General features: G+C 37.1%; 1 protein-coding gene across 2 annotated transcripts in view; it reads left to right on the forward strand.

Annotated features, from left to right (window-relative positions):
- MIB1 (mindbomb E3 ubiquitin protein ligase 1) overlaps positions 1-24602 on the forward strand; it is a 133989-nt gene that overhangs the window by 45260 nt on the left and 64127 nt on the right. For both annotated transcript variants that reach the window (XM_027576776.2, XM_027576777.2), the window contains exons 7-10: positions 4546-4729; positions 12384-12528; positions 14431-14564; positions 20081-20188. In XM_027576776.2, coding sequence (XP_027432577.1) covers positions 4546-4729; positions 12384-12528; positions 14431-14564; positions 20081-20188 — 571 coding nt within the window. The remainder of the gene's footprint in view (positions 1-4545; positions 4730-12383; positions 12529-14430; positions 14565-20080; positions 20189-24602) is intronic.

A 24602-nucleotide genomic window follows, 5' to 3' on the forward strand; every position in this document is an offset into this window, starting at 1 on the left:
ATTTCTAGCTTTTGATTTAAAGTGAGAGATGTGTGACTCTTCCTTTCACCTGAACACTTAGAGGCCATTGTAGGGTAATTAGTTGGCCTAATTTCAATATTGTTGTGTCTCGGGGAATAGGGAGGCTGGAGGAGAGGGAGAAAGATGGTAAAGATGGCAAACTTCTGGTCTTTGCAGCAGTCCAAACACACATTTATAGATTAAGTTCTCTGTCTTACATGGGTATGGCTCCCCAAGTCAATTGCAATAATATTAAAGATCACTGATTACAACAAAAAGCAAAGAAACAAAAACAAAGATCACTGATCACAGATCATCATAACAAATATAATGTTTGAAAACTGTGAGAATTACCAAAATGTGATAGAGAGATAGGAAGTGAGCAAATGCTGTTGGAAAAATGGCATCAATAGCCTTGCTCACCACAAGGTTGCCACAAACCTTCAATTTGTAAAAACACTATATCTATGCAGTGCAATAAAATGAGGTATACTCATACGAACATCTAATCATTATGTTGTACACCTTAAACTAATCTAATGTTCTATGTCAGTTATACCTCTAATAAATAAATAAATAAAGCTGCAATGAAAAGAAAATGTTGCTGAGTCAGCTAGTTATCAACATGCAAAGAATAAAGTTGGACCCCAGCTATATACCATATAGAAATATGAAGTAAAAAATGGATCACAGACCTAAATGTAAGAGCTAAAACTATAAAACTCTTAGAACAAAATGTAAGTATAAATCTGTGTGACTTTGGATTAGACAGTGGTTTCTTACATGTGACCCCCAAAGCAGGAGATCCAAAGAAAAAGTGAATAAATTGGACATCATCAAATTTAAAAATTTTGTGTTTTGAAGGAAACTAACAAGTGAAAAGACAATGATGGAGTAGGAGAAAATATTTGCAAATCATACGTCTGATTTGGGACTTGTATCTAGAATATATAAAGAACTCTTACAATTCAACAATGAAAGACAACTAACCCATTTAAAAAATGGACAAAATACTTGAATAGACATTTTTCCAAAGAAAATATAGACATGACCAATAAGTGCATTGTGCTAGTTTGCTAAGGCTGCTATAATAAAATACTACAGATTGAGTGGCTTAAACAACAGAAATTTTCTTACCGTTCTGGAGGCTAGAAGTTCAAGTTCAAAGTTCCGTCAGGGTTGGTTTCTGTTGAGACTACTTCTGCCTTGTAGTTGGTTGCTTTCTCACTATGTCCTCACATGGCCTTTTCTCTGTGCATGCTGAGAGAAAGAGAGACATCTCCCACATCTGTTTCTCTTCTTATGAAGACATCAATCCTGGTGGATTAGTGCCCCACCTTTAGGACTTCATTTAATCTTAACATTTCCTTAAAGGCCCTAACTCCAAATACAGTCACAGTATAAGTTAGGAGTTAACACCCATGAAAATATGCCTCATGTTTTTAGTTACTAGGGAAATGTAATTTAAAATCACAGCGAGATACCACTTCACATACTAGAATGGCTAAAATAAAAAAGCATATAATTAAAGTATTGGTGAGGATGTGGAGAAATTAGAACCAAATCCTCATACATCGATAGTAGGAATGTGAAGTGGTCTTGATGCTTTGGAAAACAGTTTGGTAGGTCCTCAAAATGTTAAATATAGAGTTAGCATATGACCCAGCGGGTCCACTCTTAGGTTTATACTCAAGAGAATTAAAAACATGTGTCCGCCCAAAAACCTGTACTTGAATGTTTGTAGAAGCATTATTCATAACAGCCAAAATGTGGAAACAACCCCCATGTCCATCAACTGATGAATGGGTAAACAAAATATGATGTGTCCATATAATGGAATATTATTCAGCATAAAAAGGAATGGCATACTGATATATGCTGCAGCATAGATAAATCTTGAAATATTATGCTCAGTGAGGGACGCCTGGGCGGCTCAGTCAGTTAAGCATCTGCCATTGGCTCAGGTCATGATCCCAGTGGGATCGAGACCCGCATCAGGCTCCCTGCTCATTGGGGAGCCTGCTTCTCCCTCTGCCTGTTGCTCCTCCATGCTTGTTCTCTTTCTCTCTCTCTCTCTCTGGCAAATAAATAAACTCTTAAAAAAAAAAAAAAAGAAAAGAAATACTATGCTCAGTGAAAGAAGCCAGTCACAAAAGGTCATGTATTATGTGATTTATGTAAAATATCCAGAATAGGTAAATATGTAGAAACAAAGTATATTACTAGTTGTTAAGGGCTGGGCTGTGAGGGGTAAATGTGGATCGACAACTAATCGTTTTGGAGTATCTTTTTGTGGTGAAGAAAATGAAATTTGATAGTACTTGGATGTATAAGGCTGTGTAGATACTAAAACCACCGAGTTCAACACTTTAAATGCGTGAATTGTATGGTATATGAATTATATCTCAAAGCTGTTAATAAAAAGAGAAGGAAATAATCTTAAATTCACACAATTTAAGTTCAGATTAGCATGTAAACATTTAGAGTTACTTTTTACTGACATTTTGTGTTACCTTGTTTGTTTGGAAATGTTAAGATAAATTGGAATTATTACTTGCCAAATTCTTTCTTGGTCAAAATTCTTTCTCGGGCAGTAGTGTCAACAGTAACATGACATTTGAATTCTATAAAATAATCTTTTTTGTTGCTCTTTTTTCAATAAAAATGTAATAAGTGCTTGTCCTATATTAGCCCTGTGATTAGTGCTAGGATTACAAAGACAATTAAGATATGGTCCTCTGCTTTGAAGGGGTGTCGCTTTTAGTTTGGATAGACAAAACCAGAAATAACTGCATTAAAATGGTATAAGTAATTATGATAGATGAGTATTCAGGGTATTCTGAAGGTGCAAAAGAAGAGTGGTAATTTCAATGAGGCAAATTCAGAGGAAGCTTCAGAGAGATAATTACCTATGGAATGAGTTTAAAAGATGGACTGAATTTTCATCACGAGGGCAGCACTGGACGCAGAGGTAACAACTCAAGGGAGTGCTGCCGTGCCCCGGTGCTGTCTTAGGTCTCATCAGTTTTGGAGTATTGGAAGCAATGTGAAAAGCACTGTGATTGTAAGGCTAGAGGGAAATGTTTGCATATCTGATTTTTATTTTATTATTTTTTTTTAAAGATTTTATTTATTTATTTGACAGAGACACAGCGAGAGAGGGAACACAAGCAGGGGGGAGTGGGAGAGGGAGAAGCAGGCTTCCCGCGGAGCAGGGAGCCCGATGTGGGGCTCGATCCCAAGACTCTGGGATCATGACCTGAGCCGAAGGCAGACGCTTAACGACTGAGCCAGTCAGGCGCCCCTGATTTTTATTCTTAACTGGTCAGAGGCACTTCTCTTTGTGGTTGCTTTAGAAAGAAAAGTTTGCTTACATGGTTGTAAGAACTTAGTAGCAAGTTTTTATATGTTATGACCTCTCAGAGTCTTTTTATATGCTGATGACCATTTGAATTAAGGGGAGGAGGAGATAGTATGTTACATTGTAAAAGCTTGTTTGGGGAACCTTTTTTTCTATGGAGTGACATATAGGACTGGGAGAAATGTTGTGTTATATATTGTACATCTATTTGATAGAATATTAAGTAGTCAATGAAATGGTAGTTATGAAGATGGTAGCAACATAGAAAAATGCTTGTGTGTAGCAAAGAAGAAATCAGAATCCAGATTTGTTTTGAGGCAATGATTATAATCATGTGAAATACCCATGTGTGACAAGTTAAAACTAGATACTATTTTTATCCGAGATTATTAATGGTATGGAGAAATGGTGCACTATCTAGGGCAATTTGGCTCTATCAGAATTGTAAACAAATATATACTGTTATTAGGTAGCTTTTTAAGAAGCACTAATGAAATACCTCATGTGCACTAAGACGTCATAGTGAAAATTTGAAAATACTTTAAATGACAGTAGGAGAATGGCTAACTGCATTAGTGTATACCTTGCAATGGACTACTGTAGCCATTGAATTGAAATAAGTAGCTCTATATCTGTCACACTGAAAAAGATATATATATATAATCTGCTATTTATGAAAAAGGAAACAACTCTCTGTCTACATTATAAATATTAACGCACTAATAGAAGATCTCAGGGATGTACAATGGGGTATTTTTGTCCCAATTTCATTAGATTTTGTTTTTAACTGAAGTATAGTTGACACCACAATGAGTATTGACCACAGTGTGGTTAGTAGTGGGATAGGAAATAGTGATCCAGATGTGTTTGTGTGAAATAGAAATTTCACTTTGTACGTTTCTGAAATGTTTTAATATTTAACAATGAGTGTATTTTATAACAATTTTTAAGACATGCAAGAGAAAACTAGACAGAAGTATATCATATTAGTGTGGTGATTACAGATAAGTCTTTTCTTAAATTCCCATAATACAATTATAAAAAGAAATATGTATCATTCAGGATGTCATTGCAAAGTATTGCTTTGTGTTACAAGACTTTTTCCCCTTCAGTGTTTAACTAAGAATGTTGTATTAAAATTAAGTGAACTTACCTAACATTTTGAGTTTTGGCTTGATTTTTAGGTGGACCTTCAACCCTGCTGTTCTCACTAAAGCAAACATTGTCCGAAGTGGGGATGCTGCTCAGGGTGCAGAAGGAGGTACCTCACAGTTTCAAGTGGGTGATCTTGTACAAGTTTGTTATGATCTGGAAAGAATCAAACTTCTACAGAGAGGACATGGAGAATGGGCTGAAGCTATGCTCCCAGTAAGTATATCTAAAACAGTTTCAGACCAGGAGTATTAAAATAGTTTTAGACTAGGAATTATATTATACTCATGTAGTTTTAAAAAATACTTTAATTTTGGAAACTAAATTAGAATAATCCTTTGAGAATTGTACTCTTCATTGGCAGCTAGGCATACTTAATGCCTTTTATTTTCTAATTTATTCCAGTGAGATTAGCCCAGGAAGGTCCAAATATGGCTATAGGTAATACGTTTTGAAAGAGTTGTTAGTAGAGAATGTCATGAAGGTGGAAGGCAGCAGAGACTTTCCCGATACTTAACCTCAGAGTGAGAGAGATGTGCTCATCTAGTTACTAGCTGTGCAGGGCCATTGCTGCTTTTCTCACGCGGGGGCCTGCCTCTCTAAAACTTAGAGTGTGAAAGAACAGCTCTGAATGTGTGCCTTCTGAGGTGGCTTTGCTCTCAAAGAGTTACGGTTTAGTTTTTAATTTGTCCATTTAATACATTTTTCACTAAATGTTCAGCAACGACAGAAAAGTTTGTTTGTTCTGCCCTCTTTGCATCCATCCTCTTTCTCCATCTGTACGTCGCCCTTCCTTCTGGACTACCCCTTCTGTCCTGCCTTCCCCCCCATACTGTCCTGCTGCCCCCCGTGCTTTCTTGCCCTACATTCCATTTCCTTCCTTGCTATGTCCTCCTGTTTAGCCCTCCACTTTGCTACCCCTGCTCCGGGCTCATCCAGTCACCTAACTTGTCCCCTCCTGTCCCCTCAGTACCGTCCCATTCAGTGCCTCCTTCCTCTACCAAGTACCCCCCTCCCATCCCTCTTCATGTCTCATGCCCCCACCCCCCTTGCTGTGTTGTCTAGTGCCTGTCCTGGCTAGCACCTCCTCTTCCTGTCTGGCGCCATCTCCTGTCTCATCAGCCCTCTGTCCCCTCCCTTCCTTCATGTTGTGCTGTCCCTCCATCAGTCCATCCTTCCTTCCTGCCTTAATCCTTCTGCAGATATTGTAGCGCAACGATGTGCCTATTAGGCTTCAAGGATATAATAGTGAACGAAACATAAAGAAATCCATTGTTATGGTGCTTTCATTTGAAGACATTTCATAGTTTGCAGATGCTGCTGACGTTTTTTATTCCTTTAGTTAGTGATTAAGTGATAGTTGTGTATGTTTTGTAGGAGCTGTATTTTAGAGTCTTTATTTTTGTCCAAAAAATTGAGTAGTATATGATCTCTCTTTGTTTTGTTTGCTTTTGACATTAACGTTAGTTAAAAAAATATATTAATTGTCTTTAAGCCTCACTATAGTGTGGTGTTACTTAAATGTAATTTTTTGACTTGCTTTTATAGGAGCTATGTATACTATTTTAAGATTTTTTAGCGTCAAGATCTTTTTGTTTTTCCCCTTAGCAATGACACCATATATATAGCAGCTTATGTCTTTGGAGTGCCCAGTTATTCTAAGCACTGTGCTAAATGATGAATATGTACATATGCGTGCACATGCATATGTGTATACACACATAGATATATCCACAGACTTTATTTATCCTCGGAATATTATAAGCAGGTGGTGGTATGGCATCCTTATTTTATCTTATTTATTTATTTACCTTAAGATTTTATTTACTTATTAGAGAATGAAAGCGAGAGTGAGAGAGAGCATGAGTGGGGGAGGGTCAGAGGGAGAAGCAGACTCCCCACTGAGCAGGGAGCCCGATGTGGGACTCGATCCCAGGACTCCAGGATCATGACCTGAGCTGAAGGCAGTTGCTTAACCAACTGAGCCACCCAGGCGCCCCTTATTTTAAAGATGAGGAAATCAGAGCTAAGATTCTGAACTGGAGTTTGAACCTAAATCTGTTTACTTCAAAGCCTAAGTTCTCTTTCTCCCATAGTAAGCTGCTATGTAAGCAAAACCTGTAGATTATATCTAGAGGGGAATTCTGGGATTCCAGTGGTGGTGGTGTAGAATTTTAATCTTCCCAAATCATCTTGATAAAAATAGTCAACAACTAGATGAGCATCACCAAAAAAAAAAAAAAAAGAAAAGAAAAGCTGCAAACATCTATATCAAAACCGGGTTACAGAGTAACCTATTGAACCCTAAAATATGAATTAGTAGTGAGAAAATACTGATAGCTACTAGGTCTACATCTGTCTTTCTGGCAGCAGAGAGAATTAATGGGCATCAGATGGACCTGAGAATGGGAATTCCAACATAGTTAATTGGGTAGTCTAGTAGATTAATGTGGAAACAATAGCTAACCCTGGGAGGGCTCTTGCAGACTCCATTTTGGGGTGAGGGTAATAGGTCCACGCTAAAGGTTGAAGGAGTTGGAGCAGCCTGGGTCTGTAAACTCTCAAAACTAACGAGCCATAGCTCCCTTCCTGGGCAGAGCCCTCCTATTAAGGAAAAAGTGCTGGGAATAGAAGCCACATTTATTAGGATAGAGACAGTAGGTACAAAGGAAAGATAAAAGTTGGAAGGGATCATAATTGGATCCCCATACATAGTTATTATTGAATAATGACAAGGAATAACATAGCTTCTCTATAGAAAATGGAAGTACACTAGAAAGATATGCACAGAAAACTAAAATCTAATGATTCAGAATGAGCCAACAAATTAAAATGATAAAAGATGAAAGAAGAAAATGGATCATAATTACAAATGAGGTAATTAGAACTTAGGAAAGAATTAAAAAGAAAAGGAGGATAATTTCTGAAAAGAAGAGTAAGCTTGATGCAACACAGATCAAATAAATATGACAGATAATGCCTTAAGAGAAACAGAAGGTAAAAAGAAGAAAAAATTTTAGGGGCACCTGGGTGGCTCAGTCGTTAAGCGTCTGTCTGCCTTCAGCTCAGGTCATGGTCCCAGGGTCCTGGGATCAAGCCTCGCATTGGGCTCCCTGCTCGGCGGGGAGCCTGCTTCTCCTCTCCAGCTCCCCCTGCTTGTGTTCCCTCTCTCGCTGTCTCTCTCTCTGTTAAATGAATAAATAAACTCTTTAAAAAAAAATTTAAAATAAAAAAGATAAAAAGTATTTCAGGAAAGTGACAAAGATAGAGTATCTAATAGACGTGTATTAGGAGTCCTTGCAAAAAAGGAAAAACAAAAACCAAAGCATGGAATATAACAACTGCTAAAATTTATAATTCCAGATGAAATGTCCCCAAATTAAATGATTTAAAGCTAAATATTAAAAGGACATATTGCATACCTGGGAAAATTGAGATAACCAAACACTGAGCATAACCTGGTAAAATAACAGAATCTTCAAGAAAAGGAAAAAAATTCTTTGGGTATCTAGAGGAAAAGGTCAAGTTTTACTTATAAAGGAAAGAAAATCTGATCTCAATGCTTTATGATCTCAATGAAATAACATTTAATGTACTCAAGGAACAAAAATGTAAGCTAAGAGTTTTATATATAGTTTGGTTATATATAAAACTTTCAAGTATAAAGGCTACAAATTGCTATGAACATGTAAGAATTCAGTATATATACTTTCAGTTAAGTATATACTTCAATTAAGTATATATACTTTCAAGTATAAAGGCTACAAATTGCTATGAACATGTAAGAATTCAGAGAATCTTGTTCCGATTAGCCTTTTCTGATTAATGTATTAGAAAATGGGTCTCAGACAACCAAGATGACTGGAGAAGTACCAACTGAAGGGCTGATAGTGGACATTAATTATGTATTTGTTGGACTAAGATTAAAGTATAGTTAAAGGAAGGGGCAGAATCTATGTAATGGTTATATGCTCTGTCACCACAGATAAAGTACAACTGTCAAAAAATGGGATGGGAGGGCGCCTGGGTGGCTCAGTTGGTTAAGCGACTGCCTTTGGCTCAGGTCATGATCCTGGAGTCCCTGGATCGAGTGCCGCATCAGGCTCCCTGCTCAGCAGCAGGTCTGCTTCTCCCTCTGACCCTCCCCCCATCTCATGTGCTCTCTTTCTCTCAAATAAATAAATAAAAATCATTTAAAAAAATGGGATAGGGGGCGCCTGGGTGGCTCAGTTGGTTAAGCAACTGCCTTCGGCTCAGGTCATGATCCTGGAGTTCCGGGATCGAGTCCCGCATCGGGCTCCCTGCTGAGCAGGGAGTCTGCTTCTCCCTCTGACCCTCCCCGCTCTCATGTGCTCTCTCTCTCTCTCACTCTCTCTCTCAAAAAAATGGGATGGGAATGGAGGGAGCATATGGAAAGTTTAGTAAGCTGTTTGATTGCCTTTTAATTATTAACTGGAATGGAATACTATTATTTTAAATCAAAATATGAGGGAGAAAGAAGGTAAGGGTAAGAACATGAGTGACTCATTTCAGTGTTGTACTTACTGGGGAACCAGTTGACTCACACACTCTGGCTCTTTTATTTATTTACTTATTTATTTATTTTTTAATTTATTTATTATAAAGATTTATTTATTTATTTTGAGAGAGTGAGAATGAGAGAGAGAGAGAGAGTACATGAGAGGGGGGAGGGTTAGAGGGAGAAGCAGGCTCCTCGCGGAGCAGGGACTCGATCCTGGGACTCCAGGATCATGACCTGAGCCGAAGGCAGTCGCTTAACCAACTGAGCCACCCAGGCACCCTCTGGCTCTTTTTTTTAAAGAGGGAATTAAGTTTTGTATATATAAGTTATATATTAGTATTATTGTAAATATAACTATTAGGACGATGCAGAGTTTATGTGAAAAAAAAGCAAACAATGGAGGGATTAACCATTAAGTTAAAAAAACAGGTTTCATATCTAAAAAAGGAATGTGGTATAGGGGACAAAGGTAGAAGGGAGACGTCTTTGAATATGTCTTGTTTTATAGATTTGATTTGAAACCACATATATATTTTATACAATTATAAAGCAAAATTAAATTCCTAAAAGTGGAAAATAAAAATGAACAAACCTAAATGTGTATCTTCTTGGCATAACCATACAGAGAGAAAAGTACAAGTGATTTTTAAACATAGTAATTTGTCTTTGTATCTTTTTAGGAAGAATATACCTGAAAGAACTGCATGTAAAAAGCAATATTTTAACAGTTTTCAACAGTTTTCAGAGATCTTGTTGTTTGTGGTAGTGTTAATGTTATTATCCTAAGATTGTTGTGTGATATCACAAGAAACCAAATGAGTAGTTATATGGTAATTCTGATTCTGTTATCCCCAGTGACCTTGAGAACCAGAATGATGAGGGTGGGAAAAAGATGGATGTAACATAAAACGCTGAGTAAAAACCCTATAGTCTTGAATTTGCATTGGAAGAGGGTTTTTACTTATGATTTATTTTATCTTCAAGACAAAACACCCTCCTACCGCTATTTCCTAGCTCTGTCCATGAAAAGACTTAGAAACAATAACCATTCTAGTAACAATAACCAGACTTGTGCCCAGATTATAGTCTTGAAATAGCCTTTCTCTCTGTAAAGAACCAGTCTTTGGAGAAATGGCTAATTCTAGCTCTTGTCAGGAAGTGAACAAGATGAGCCTCTTAACAGATGGTAAGGAAGCTATCAGAGGTTTCTAGGTCATGTTAAAAGGATCCAGCAGCCAACTTGGAGTGTTTCTTATCAAATACAGAGACAGATGAACTATTTGAATTATACCAATTAGCAAACTTCAGATTGTAAGAAACTTCATAGGGCAAATAACCCTGTTTCTTCAACAAATAACTGGCAAAGAAAAATATATGTATAGACTTTATTTGGAACTTGATTTAAGCAGACTGAAAAATTTTATCATTTATGAGGCAATTCGAAATTTGAACACTGGTATTTTACGATATTACAGAGTTAATTGATAATTTGGGGAGGGTTGTTAAGTAGTATTGTAGTTTTGTTTTTTAAGAAAAGTTTACATGATTAATAATACAGGAGGGGAGGATAGGTAGGGGAAAACAAGATTGGCCATGAGCTGAAAATTGTTAAAAATAGTTGATGGGTGCATGGGAATTCAAAATACTGTTGTCTACTTTTGTATGTTTGAGACTTTCCATAATTAAACAGTTAAGGGGGGAAAAAACAATGCAGCCTCATAGAGTTTGCGATGATGGAAAATTCCAAGAGAAAATGTCTAATTAGAAGTTAAAATTGATGTGTGTTAGAGGGCAGGGAGAGGGATAAATAGGGCTAGAGAAGTATATTTTGGAGTTTTGGAAATAGGGTGATAGTTGTCAAAGTGGATTAAACTTAAGGAAGAAGAGAAAACAAAGGAATAAAATTTGGGGAGAATGGATTTAGGGACCTGAAAAAGGACATGGAGCCAATGAGTGGAGAAAGAGAAGGAACAGGCAGAAAGGTTAGACTGTCATCCAGAAATTGAGGGAATAGTTTCAAGTAGTTGGGGTCAAATGTGGAGAAGGCAAAAGATAAAACACTGAAGGGCAGTCTACTGTGTTAGGAAGTAGTCAGATATTATCACTATTCTTCACCAATTTTCTAGTGGTGTAATTTGCTGTTCTGTTTTGCTTAAGAGAATGGGTTTTGAACTGGAGTTTGAAATGGGGCTAATAATAGCGCTTTACTTTCAGGGTTTTATGTGTTGGGTGAGTTAATTCGTGTAAAGCTCTTAGAACAGTATCTGCCACATGGTATGAGTTGCTGCTGGTTGTGTTCTGAACCCAATTGCCCTTCTTTTCCTATATGTATATATATATTTTTATGTTTATTTATTTTAGAGAGAGAGTGCATGGGGAGGAGGGGAAGAGGGTGAAAGAGAACCTCAAGCAGACTCCCCACTGAGCGCAGAGCCCTAGGGAGGGCTCCATCCCACAACCCCGAAATCATGACCTGAGTCGAAATCAAGTTGGATGCTTAACCAACTGAGCCACCCAGGCGTCCCCTTTTCCCATATACTTAATAAGCATGTTGTTTCTACATACTTCTATCTTGCAATGAATACTGATTCCCCTTTTGGTTTAAGTACAGTTTATTTTAGAAATCAGGTTTTATTTTTTTAGGCTAGATTGATGGTGAATTTTGGACTTTTTGATTTTCAAATTCTCAAGATGTAAGATAGGATTATGGGGTTAAAAGGTTGGATATCAAAAAGCAAAATTTTGTGAATTCTTATGAATGAGAGGCTGTCATGATTTATTTTTGATTTTATATTCTTGTGGAAATATTGTAGTTTTGTTTATTAAAATGTTTTTTTTTTTTCATTTTTTTGGTGGACAGAAAAGCAAAGTTTATTGAGCCTTAGTACAAAGCTCCTGAAGAGGGAGGGGACCCGAGACAGTTGCCCTATTAAAATGTTTTTTATTTATTTATTTTTTTAAAGATTTTATTTATTTGAGAGAGAGAATGAGAGAGAGAGAGAGAGAGCATGAGAGGGGGTTGGGTCAGAGGGAGAAGCAGACTCCCTGCTGAGCAGGGAGCCGGATGCGGGACTCGATCCAGGGACTCCAGGATCATGACCTGAGCCGAAGGCAGTCGCTTAGCCGACTGAGCCACCCAGGCGCCCTAAAATGTTTTTTAAAGGTACTCTTTAAAGTTTGTAACTAACAACCCACTTGAATATGTTGTCCTTCCACAGTTTTTTTCATTAGGAACAAAAGAAAATTAGTACTTTAAACATGTAAGAACTAATGATTGATTTTTTTTTTTTATGGTATGTACTTTAGACTTGGGAACATGAACTTTTTTTTTGTTTTTTTTTTTGAAAGACTTTAGGTAAAGTTGGCCGAGTACAACAGATTTATTCAGACAGTGATTTAAAGGTGGAAGTTTGTGGAACATCTTGGACATATAATCCAGCAGCAGTTTCCAAAGTGGCATCTGCAGGATCAGCCATTAGCAATGCATCTGGTGGTATGTTTGTATTCTTGTGTCTTTAAAAGTAATATGGTTAAGTCATTTTCCAAAAGGTTGATGTTGATAAATAATAACTTATACTAATCATAACACTATAAGGTTTGAGCAAGTCATTTTCCAAAAGGTTGATGTTGATAAATAATTTATAAAAGTAATACGGTTTACATTAGAACCTTTGCTAATTTCATACATACAGCTAATGTTGTATGTGTTCATAGTTTTCTCCCAGATCACATGACCTCATTTGAATGTTGACTAACTTCTATACTTTTTCTAAAGGTTTTTTTATTTTTGTTCTGACTGAGGTATACCCTGGACGATTTCCTTAAATAGGTGCTTTTTCTTGGGTATTATATCAAGGACTTTTCCACATCAAATCTGAGAAAACTGAAATTCATCATTGTATTCTTTAGTCTGAACTTTTGTTTTCTGCCAAGAAACATCACTTTCTTAGCCTGCTTTATTCTCTTTTAATTTTCAACATTATTGCTAGCAGATGGCTTTCTTCCTGGATATTTTTACATATCAGCCATATTTTTTTCTATTTATTTTATTTTTATCTTTTTTAAAGATTTTATTTATTTATTTATTTGTCAGAGAGAGAGCACAAGCAGGGGGAGTGGCATGCAGAGGGAGAAGTAGGCTTCCTGGTGAGCAAGGAGCCGGATGCAGGACTCGATCCCAGGACCCTGGGATCATGACCTCAGCTGAAGGCAGATGCTTAACTGACTGAGACACCCAGGTGTCCTCTTACTATTTAGTAAGAGTTATTATACATGTAGAAATGTGTAATTATAAGTAGGAACTCATTTTGAAATGTGAATAAGCTGGATGCTTGGATAGACTCATGACAAAGTCTTTCCTTCCTTGTGCTCCAGCTTTGTATACATAGCCTCAATTCATTCTAGAACAAATTACAAGTTATTGTGTATTGTCATTCAGAAAAGAAGGTAGAACTATAACTAAATTTTAAGAAAGTAAAGGAAAACATTGGGTGACCTCCACAATTTTATTTTATACTGCTTTCTGCTTCTTCTGCTGCTTTCTCTTCTTTCCTGATGTAATTTGCTAGTGTACTTAAAATTTAAATCAGGTGGTGTTTATATTTTTACCTTGCAGTTAGATGGCATCACAGCAGGCTGACGACCTACAGGTTCAAAGAATGAGAATATCCTACTCAAATAATTTGGACTTGGTGTTGGCCCTCTGCCTCACTTTGTGATTGCTTTGCTTTCCACTAAGTAGAGCCGAGAGTTAAGGAATAGAACTGGGTAGTTTCTCTACTGATTAATGCTACTTGGGAAAAAAGATCTTATGAAAGAGTCTATGTAAATACATCTCTAGTTCTTTTTTTTTTAGTCAGTACCAATCACGTGGCACCTGTTGAAGTATGTTAACACTTAGATGACAATTTTCAACTGAAAATTGGTTTGTCCCTAAAACATTTCCCCAAATATTATAGAGATTACATTGCCTTTAAATCATAATCATTGATTTGTTGATTTATTCTAAGGTCTGTAGCATAGAGCTCCAAGATGTGGTATGCTTAAAACCTGAAAGGAAGTTTGTATTGTTATGATACTCCCATTGTAGTGTGTTCATTTGTGATTATCTTTGGTACGACTTCTAAATCTTGAATGGTTATTTATATGTAGCTACTTTTTCTGAATTGGAGAAAACTGGGAATACTTACGAGTTGGAATTTAATGCAGCTTTATATGGCAGTAATTATAACTTGCAAGGGTAATATCTGTAGTATAGTATGAAAATAACATAACATGACAGAAATAATAAAAAAGGAAAAGTATGTATTACAGATATGTGGGTAATGCTTGTCTTTTAGCAGTAGTTAAGGTTTGAGATCCTCCTGTGTTAGCAGCTTTATTTGATGCTTTACAGAAAGACTCTCCCAACTCTTGAAGAAATTATTTGAAACCCAAGAATCTGGTGACCTCAATGAAGAATTAGTTAAGGCTGCTGCCAATGGAGATGTTGCTAAAGTGGAAGATTTGCTAAAAAGACCAGATGTGGATGTGAGCATTTTAAAAATTATTTGAAGCATATATAAAAATAGAATAGTATAATGAACATAATTCAATAATTATTGAGATATTTCCACATGTGCTTCATCTATTCCTTCTTCTTTGTTTTTGTGAGGTATTTTAAAGAAGACACTGGACATCATTCTTCAGTGTACTTTTTTTTTTTAAAGATTTTATTTATTTAGATTTTTTCTTTTTTTTTTTTTTTTTTTAAAGAGAGACAGCGAGAGAGGGAACACAAGCAGGGAGAGTGGGAGAGGGAGAAGCAGGCTTCCCACGGAGCAGGGAGCCCCAATGCGGGACTCAATCCCAGGACCCTGGCATCATGACCTGAGCCGAAGGCAGATGCTTAACGACTGAGCCACCCAGGCGCCCAAAGATTTTATTTATTTATTTTGATAGAGCACACAAGCAGTGGGAGCAGCAGGCAGAGGGAGAAGCAGACTCCCCCCTGAGCAGGGAGCCTGATGCGGGGCTCGATCCCAGGACCCTGGGATCATGACCTGAGCCAAAGGCAGACGCTTAACCGACTGAGCCACCCAGGCGCCCCTTCAGTGTACTTTTCTAAAAGACACTGACATATTCTTATTTTAACACTGTGACCTTTTAAATTTATGATTGACAAAATTTGCACTTAGGTTTTTGAGTGGTCAGTGTCCTTTTCCATTTCTCATGGAAATGTCATCTTAACCATGTCTTTTAAATATATTTTGTAAATTTTATAAGCAGTTTTTTATCTCTCTTCTCAAAACATTTAATCTAAACCTTTTCCTGTGCAAGTTGACTATTTTATAGTTTATAATGCAGATGAATTAGAGGTCATGCATTTTGTAAATCTTAATAGTTATTATATTTTACCATTCACATAAGCCATATTTTCGGTGGGCCATTTTGGTTCTAGTTAGTCATTCATGGGCTTTGTTATTGCCACCACGATGTCACCAATACAATGTTTGGTGCTGGCCCAGAGATTGTCGTTGGAGTAGCACAACATTATATCCCTAGGAGCTCCTGTGGCTTTGCAGTTATTAGGGAGATGTCAGTTGCAACAGCACAACACAGTGGTTTCTTGATTGTGAGACAGATACATCACAAATACTTTGTTTCAGTATCAAAGTACCAAATGATTTTTTATATTCAACCAAGCAGATTTAAATTATACTTAATTTTTTCTTCATTTAATTACTAATGTATTTTTTTTAACAATGTACATTCTAAAAATTAAAGGGAAAAATATTTCTACAAGGTTTGTTATGAAAAAATTTCCTTCTCAATTCTGTTTACCCATTCTTCGGAGACTTTTCACCTCTTTCAGTTGATTTTCTTCATATGTTTACCTCCACATCTTCCAATAACATACTTCTATTTTTTTTTTTTTTTTGATTTTTATGTTTTAGGAGTTATCTTTTGATACTTCACTGTGAAGATGAGGATTCAGCTTTCTTTCCCACCTCCAGCTCATTCCCTCCACACACATACACACTCCTCTCAGCTTCTTAATGTGGTTAGGTTGTATGGTAACTTTGTTAAGATTAAAATCAATTGTGCATGTTATTATTTAAATGACATTCGTATCTGAGCTGTGAACTGTGAATGATGCTAGATTGTATTTTCCTATGTAACCATTTGCTTTCCTTGGTGTTCATAATTGTTCTTTTATAAAAAAAAAATGTGTAATTTACTTATAATGAAATACATGGATCAGTTTTCACAAATGCATACACATAATTCACACCCTATTAGATGTAGAACATTTCCTTTATTCCAGGAAGTTCACTTGTAGTTTTTCTCAATCAGTCCTTCTTAACTTCAGACATAATTTAAAGTTTTTTTCATTTGTTTATAATCTATGTTGTTATAATCAATTCTTCTGCAAACTTCTAATTGTCTAATCTCCCAAGACATTCAGGCATGTCAGGTATGTGTTCGTTTCATCTTCTGAGAGATGATAAGAGGAGAAAACATAGGTGACTTTGAGTATGGTGATGACTTTTTAGATATAACACCAAAGACATCATCTATGATCTTGTAGGACTTACTTTTGTGTATAACATTTAAGTCTATGATTCATTTTGAGTTAATTTTTATGAAGGGTGTACGGTTTGTGTCTAGATTGATTTTTTTCCTTGGGTTACTCCTGGCCTCAGCCATTAGGTCTTTTCTCTTGGGCTGGTCTGACTCCCCAGAGAGGTCTCTTAATTCTCCTGCATTAGAGGGTATAAACCTGGCTGCCAAGATCATGAATAGTGAGTAAGGGAAGAGGGCTTGGATTCTCAGCATTCATCATGTAAATATTTACATAATAAAACTTCTGATTTTAGTACTTTGCCCCACTGATAACAGTGCTTGGTTTCTGTAGGCTAGGGGTACTTTACTGTTTCCAGAGAATAAACTTTTAAGGTTTCTGCTAGCCTCAGGGTAGACCACTAGTTCAGCTGAGCAGAGTGAGGGAATCCAGGGATCTAAATGCTTTTTAAAATTAATTAATTATTAATTAATAATTTAATTATTAAGTAAATTTATTTATTTTTAAAGATTTTATTTATTTGACACAGAGAGAGAGAGAGTGAGAGAGAGAGAGCACAAGCAGGGGGAGTGGCAGGCAAGCAGAGGGAGAGGGAGAAGCAGGCTCTCCACCGAGCAAGGAGCCTGATGTGGGGCTTGAACCCAGGACCCTGGGATCATGACCTGAGCCGAAGGCAGACACTTAACCGACTGAGCCACCCAGGTGCCCCTCTAAATGCTTTTAAAACAAACTATTAACCAATGCTTTTTTGTTTACCACCAGCCACCACATTATCCTCATATCCAGAGGTATCCAGTCAATACCTGAGCTTTTTTGGTTTCCTTGGTGGAAGGGTTGCTTCTAGGTTATTCTCATAGCAGGCTTAGGGGCTGCTTTTCAGCTTCCTGTATAGGTGCTTGCATGTGTGTCTGTCTGTGCGTGTGTTATTTTGCTAGTTCTAATTATCTTTGTGGATTGAGGCTTCAAAGAAAATAAACTTTACCTTGTTTTAGTAAGATGTTGAGAGGTTATGAAGACAAATGCAATCCAACCTTTAAAGAACACTTATAAGTATATACCTTTTTAAAAAAGTTTTATTGAGGTATAATTGTTTGTACCACAAATAAATACATAGGGGTACGGTCTTTAAGTCTCACAATACTGAACAATTGTTCTCTTGCCTTATGTCTGCTCAGCTTCTAGCTCCTCTAATGGGATTTCCTGTTTTTCATAGCATCCTCCTCTTGATTTTTAGATGTAAAGTATTCTTGAACATCTCTAACTGAAGTTTCTTTCTCAAACATTGTCTTTATTTCTCTCCATTTGTTTCTTCCAGTCATTTTCTTTCTTTCTTTTTTTTTTTTTGAATTATTTTTGTGTGTGTTTTCTATCTTTGAGGTCTTCCTCAAATCTCAGATCTTTTGTTGTCCATTCATATCTGAATAAGACATTAAAAAGCTTATTGGTAGTTCCTTTCTTCGATAGGACTTAGTGACTGACTTTGCATTATGGTGATTGCATACGTGGAGCTTTTGGGGTGTTTAAATGCTAACTCATGCAGAGGTGTGTTCTCCATGGCTATTCAGTGGTTTAAGGGAGGAAACCATTTTTCTGCCTAGGGACTAGATGCATGGCAGCTAATGTCCTATCCTTGAGTTTGAGAAGGGTGGCCTGGAGTGTGGCCACTGCAGATGGCCACTGGCATATCAGACCTCTACCTGGGGTTTTTCTTCTTAGCCCCCTCATGTGCTTGCTTTTGCAGGCTTTCACTTTGTGTGGGGTTCCCAGGTTTTGTATTCCTTTTCTTTATAAAGTCAGTCTGTTTTCTCCATTTCAAAAATGTGTTGCTTTTTATTATTTTCTGATGTTAGCTTTCCCTTTCTCTTTGTCTTTATGGCTTTTTATGTTTTTAATTATTTTACTGTCTTTTTAATGTAGTCTGGGGAGGAATAGGATATAAATGTGTGGTCAGGCTACCATCTTCTATGGTTATTTTTATTTTATTTTATTTTTTAAAGATTTTATTTATTTGACAGAGAGAGCACAAGCAGGGGGAGTGGCAGGCAGAGGCAGAGGGAGAAGCAGGCTCCCACAGAGCACGGGGAGCCTGATGTGGGACTCAATCCCAGGACCCCGCGATCATGACCTGACCCGAAGGCAGTTGCTTAACGAGCTGAGCCACCCAGGTGCCCCTGGTTGTTTATTTTTAAAGATTTTATTTAGGGGCGCCTGGGTGGCTCAGTTGGTTAAGCGACTGCCTTCAGCTCGGGTCATGATCTCAGGGTCCTGGGATCGAGCCCCGCATCGGGCTCCCTGCTTGGCGGGAAGCCTGCTTCTCCCTCTGACCCTCCCCCTGCTTGTGTTCCTTCTCTCGCTGTCTCTCTCTGTCAATTAAATAAATAAATAAAATCTTTTTTCTTAAGATTTTATTTATTTACTTAAAGATTTTTTATTTATTCATCTGAGACACAGAGATACAGAGAGAAAGAGAGCATGTGAGCAGGGAGAGAGGCAGAGGGAGAGGGAGAAGCAATCTCCTCGCTGAGCCAGGAGCCCGATGTGGGGCTCGATCCCAGGACTCTGGGATTATGACCTGAGCCGAAGGCAGACGCTTAACCATCTGAGCCACCCAGGCGCCCTATTTATTTACTTAAGAGAGAGAGTGCGTGTGCGAGCAGGGGGAAGGGCAGGGGGAGGGGCAGAGGGAGAGGGAGAAACAGACTCTCAGCTGAGCACGGAGCCGGATGCGGGGCTCTATCCCAGGACCTTGAGATCATGACCTGAGCTAAAGGCAGACGCTTAACTGACTGAGCCACCCAGGTGGCTTTTATGATTTTATGGATGAGAGTGAATGGGGTGGGCTTAAGGAATTACACTTAGCCTTGGGTATGTCATGGAGAAATTATACATTTACACAAATCTGAAGTGAGGAGAAGGTTGGAGATTACTGCTTTATGTCATAGTTGTATATAGCTACCCTACTAATTGATTCATGTATTCCTTGTGGTAGTTTGCTGACAGTATTCAGAATATTTGTCGAGTTGATATTATTTATATAGTGGACAATATCTTTTCTAAAAGTTTTCCATTCACTTCATTGCTTTTCTTTCATTGAAACATAGACTCTGAGCTTTAATAATTCAAATAGAAGTAAATATTCAAAACTAATGTAACTTACTTTTCTCCCTCACTTCCTTTCTTTTTTGAACTTTGCAGATTGGCTAAAACAGTTCTTTGATAGCTCTTTGAACAATGGAACTTTCATCTGAAAAGAAAAAAAAAAAGGAAAAATGTCTGCTCCCCTCTCTAAATTACAGAAAGTTTCTGGTGATCTGTACTAGGATATATGGAACACCAACCTAAATTATTTTCAAAGAATCATATGGTGTGCTAGATTTATTTTTTTTATTTTTATTTTTTTTCAGTGTGCTAGATTTAAACCTATACTATCTATTGACTCTTTGTGATTTGTGACAATCCTTCATCCTTTCTTTTTATTTAGGTAAATGGACAATGTGCTGGTCACACAGCTATGCAAGCTGCTAGTCAGAATGGACATGTTGACATTTTGAAGTTACTTTTGAAGCAAAATGTGGATGTAGAAGCAGAGGTAATTAAACTAATCTTGAAAAATAAGTAAAAAATTAATGTTCTAGAAATGGTACTTCTATATTATTAGATGAATTGCTTTCATTCCTAAAATTTAATAATCACCTAAGGCTCTTCTGATTGAAAAGAAAAATTTGACAAGAGATAACTTGAAGCATTTCTTGTTTCTCTTAGATCTCTCAATATTGTAGACATAACCCTAAGTGAAGATAGGAGTTGAGTTTTCCTTTACTATGGTTGGACCACCGTGCTGCTGGGAGCCCAGATGGGTTCATCCAAGAATCATACTAAAGAAGTTGAGGGAAGGAGAATATATAGATCATGTAGGTCAAGATTTTTACTGATCAGTGACACTCAGAGGCCTTTCTTTATTTTAATCTCATAAGGGAATCAGTAAATTAGAATTTGTTTAGTTTTATTGTTTCTTGACCTTAATGTGGATCTTTGAAAATTTTACAGTGCATGTTTATCATTATATGTGTGTATATATGCTTAATAGAAAGTATATTCTTTTAAAAAGGAAATGAATATTTTTTACTGTCACTGGAATTTCAGTTGATAATCTCTGTGTGTGTTGTGAAGGATGTTGTCCTTTGTTACAGTATACTGTAACCTCATTATTGAAAAAAATACATTAAAATTACATTTGTTGTTGTCTAGTGGAAGGTTATTTAGGAATAAGTCAAATCCTATCAAATTTAGACTAGGCAGAAAGTTGTAATTTTGTTCAAATGATACTACCATCTGAGGAAGCTTAATGACTTGAATTTCTGAGGGCTAAATCAGTGGACCAGCCTATTTTTATTAATAAAAAATTTTAAAGACAGATATTTGAAAAGAGAAGTCTTACATTATTTTTGCTGTTTTCTCAGATTGAATGTATTTTGATTTGTTAGACAGCAACTAAAGAATCAGTGGTGTTACAATTGTAAATAAGTCATTTCTGATGTTGGAATTTTCTGTTGTCTAAAAACTTGAATTTTAAATTAGCAGGTAGATGTCTGTAAACTATATGATAGTTTCTTTTTTTTTTAAAGATTTTATTTATTTATTTGAGAGAGAGAATGAGAGAGAGAGAGAGCATGAGAGGGGGTTGGGTCAGAGGGAGAAGCAGACTCCCCGCTGAGCAGGGAGCCCAATGTGGGACTCGATCCCGGGACTCCAGGATCATGACCTGAGCCGAAGGCAGTTGCTTAACCAACTGAGCCACCCAGGCGCCCTATATGATAGTTTCATTATTGTGATATCTTTATGAATGAGATTATATGATTTGATTTTGTTTTCACAGTAGTAATTTTTAATTCACATCTTTCTTGGTTATGAATTTAGGAACCCAGTATATGTTACAAGGTTGCTTTTGGTAATGAACAACTTAATTTAAATTTAGTATTTTGTAAGTGGAATTTACAATTAACAGTAAAACACAATTACTTTATTGTGTTACTGTTTTTGTCTGGCTTGGGGAAATGGAATGAAATTCTCTGAGTTGAATACCCCATTTTTTTTAAAAGATTTTATTTATTTATTTGAGAGAGAGAGCACAAGCAGGGAGGGGCAGAGGGAGAGGGAGAAGCAGGCTCCCCACTGAGCAGGAAGCCAGAAGTGACAGTGGGCTCAATCCCTTACCCTGAGATCATGACCTGAGCCAAAGGCAGATGCTTAACCAACTAAGCCACTCAGGCACCCTGAATATCCCATTTTTTATTTAATGAATCCAGAAACTACAATAGCAACAATTACTAAAATACCAAAGCCCTTCTGATTATAGCTAATAAGGCAAGAGGCCAAAAATAAAATTTTTGCCTAATTTTTTTATAAAGTGTGCTTTCTGATTCAGAATTTAATTAATAAAGCAGACAACATGGGACTATCTAGCCATTTGTGTTTCTGAAGACTTCTTGTTCACATGAGAGGTTGTGCACAATGGTGGTGCAGCTGTGGGGGTGGGAACAAAGTTGGCACTGTTCCTTAACTGAACTCAAATACAAAACAATTGGTTAGTTAATAATATAAACCTGGTAAGATTGGAGTTGGAGTGTGGCTCAGTAAGCTAAGTGTTTACAAATAATTTCTTTGAGAAAGTTTGAAAGTTAGGTCTGTTACTAGATCAGTGGGATATATTTGGACTTCAACCATACCACCTCATTTGAATTTCCATTCTGTGCATTTCTGTTTTAAAAATGCTTGTAGGCAAAAGGAGGTAGGTGGGGGGATGGGATATTGGGTAATGGGCATTAAGGAGGACACTTGATGTAAAGAGCATTGGGTCTTTTTTTTTTTTTTTTTAAAGATTTTATTTATTTGAGAGACAGTGAGAGAGAGAGAGCGAGCACATGAGGGTCAGAGGGAGAAGCAGACTCCCTGCTGAGCAGGGAGCCTGAAGCGGGACTCGATCCTGGGACTCCAGGATCATGACCTGAGCCGAAGGCAGTCGTTTAACCAACTGAGCCACCCAGGCGCCCGAGCATTGGGTCTTATATGCGACTGATGAATCATTAAATTCTGCCCCTGAAACTAATAATACACTATATGCTAACTAAATTGAATTTAAATAAAAATGTTTAAAAAATAAAAACCATTGTAGGCAGATGTAATTTATAGAAATAGTGTGAGAAAGGAATATTTATACATCAGGTTAAATTAATAACACAGTTTCCCAATTGGCAAAGAAAAAACTACATTTAAAAATTGGGTTAAGATATAAATACAATTCATAGCCTAAGACTAAAACAAAAAAATCATCAAAGTGTCATTTTTCTGGAATTTAAGAATTTATTAGAAACAGCAATATAGTTTTTTCTAGAACAGTAGTTCTCAGCTGGGGGCATTTTTGTCCTACAGGGGACATTTGGAAATGTCTGGGAACATTTTTTTTTTTTTTTGAAGACTTTATTTATTTGACAGAGAGAGACACAGTGAGAGAGGGAATACAAGCAGGGGGAGTGGGAGAGGGAGAAGCAGGCTTCCTGCAGAGCAGGGAGCCCTATGTGGGGCTCGATCCCAGGACCCTGGGATCATGACCTTAGCCGAAGGCAGATGCTTAATGACTGAGCCACCCAGGCGCCCAGGGAACATTTTTGATTGTCACAACTGGTGGGGGTGGTGGGAGTACTACTGGCATCTAGGTGGTAGAAACTAAGGATGCTACTAAACATCCCATAGTGCACAGTACAGCTCCCACAACAAAAAACTATCTGGCCCAAAATGTAAATATTGCCAAAGTTGAGAAACCCTGGTTTAAAAGATGGAGAAAATAGTTAATTTTACAAATGCACTTAAATTTGTGATTCATCATTTGCCAGCCTGTTTATAAAGTGATTTGTCATTATTAATTTTTTATTATTGAAAAAAAATTTAAAGATTGTATTTATTTGAGAGAGAGAGAATGAGAGAGAGAGCACGAGAGGGGGAGGGTCAGAGGGAGAAGCAGACTCCCCGCGGAGCAGGGAGCCCGATGCGGGACTCAATCCCAGGACTCCAGGATCATGACCTGAGCTGAAGGCAGTCGCTTAACCAACTGAGCCACCCAGGCGCCCTATTATTGAAGATTTTACATATTTATAAAGGTAGAATAGTATAATGAACCCTATGTTCCCATCACCCCACTTCAATTATTTTTCATGGCCAATTTTGACTTAATCTGTACCCTCTTCCCTCTCCTCTACTGAATTATACTGAAGCAGATCCAGATACATTATTTCATCTGTAAATATTTTAGTATGTATCCCAAAAGATAAGTGTTCTTTTTCTTAAACTTAATTATATCTTTACCAAACGTAAAAGCAATGATAATTAACAGTGATTTTAAAAAATTTAATTGTATTAAAAGTCTTGAGGTTAGGTGAAGAATAAAGAGAATAATATATTTTGTTCTCTAGTTATCTCATTCTGTAACCTTTCATTTTTTTTTATCTGCATTAGGAGGCGAGCTCAAGATAGTATAGATTAGGGGTTGCAAACTATAGCCTGCAGGCCAAATACAGCCCTCCATTTATATTGCTAAGTATTATTGGAATACAGCACATCCATTCATTTATTTATTGTGTATGGCCACTTTCATGTTACAACTGCAGAATTGAATAGTTGTGACAGGAGACCGGGTGGTTGTAAACCTGAAATATTTACTTTCTGGTCCTTGACAGAAAAGTTTGCTGACCCCTAGTATAGAGGACTACTGCAGTTTTTTTTTCAGTTGACTTAAGCTTTTTTTTTTTAAAGATTTTATTTATTTTATTTGAGAGAAAGAATGAGAGAGAGAGCACATGAGAGGGGGGAGGGTCAGACTCCCTGCTGAGCAGGGAGCCCGATGCGGGACTCGATCCCGGGACTCCAGGATCATGACCTGAGCCAAAGGCAGTCGTTTAACCAACTGAGCCACCCAGGCGCCCAACTTAAGCTGTTATTAAACTAAATTG

Source organism: Zalophus californianus, chromosome 14, assembly GCF_009762305.2.
Source record: "Zalophus californianus isolate mZalCal1 chromosome 14, mZalCal1.pri.v2, whole genome shotgun sequence".
Classification (NCBI taxonomy): Eukaryota; Metazoa; Chordata; class Mammalia; order Carnivora; family Otariidae; genus Zalophus; species Zalophus californianus.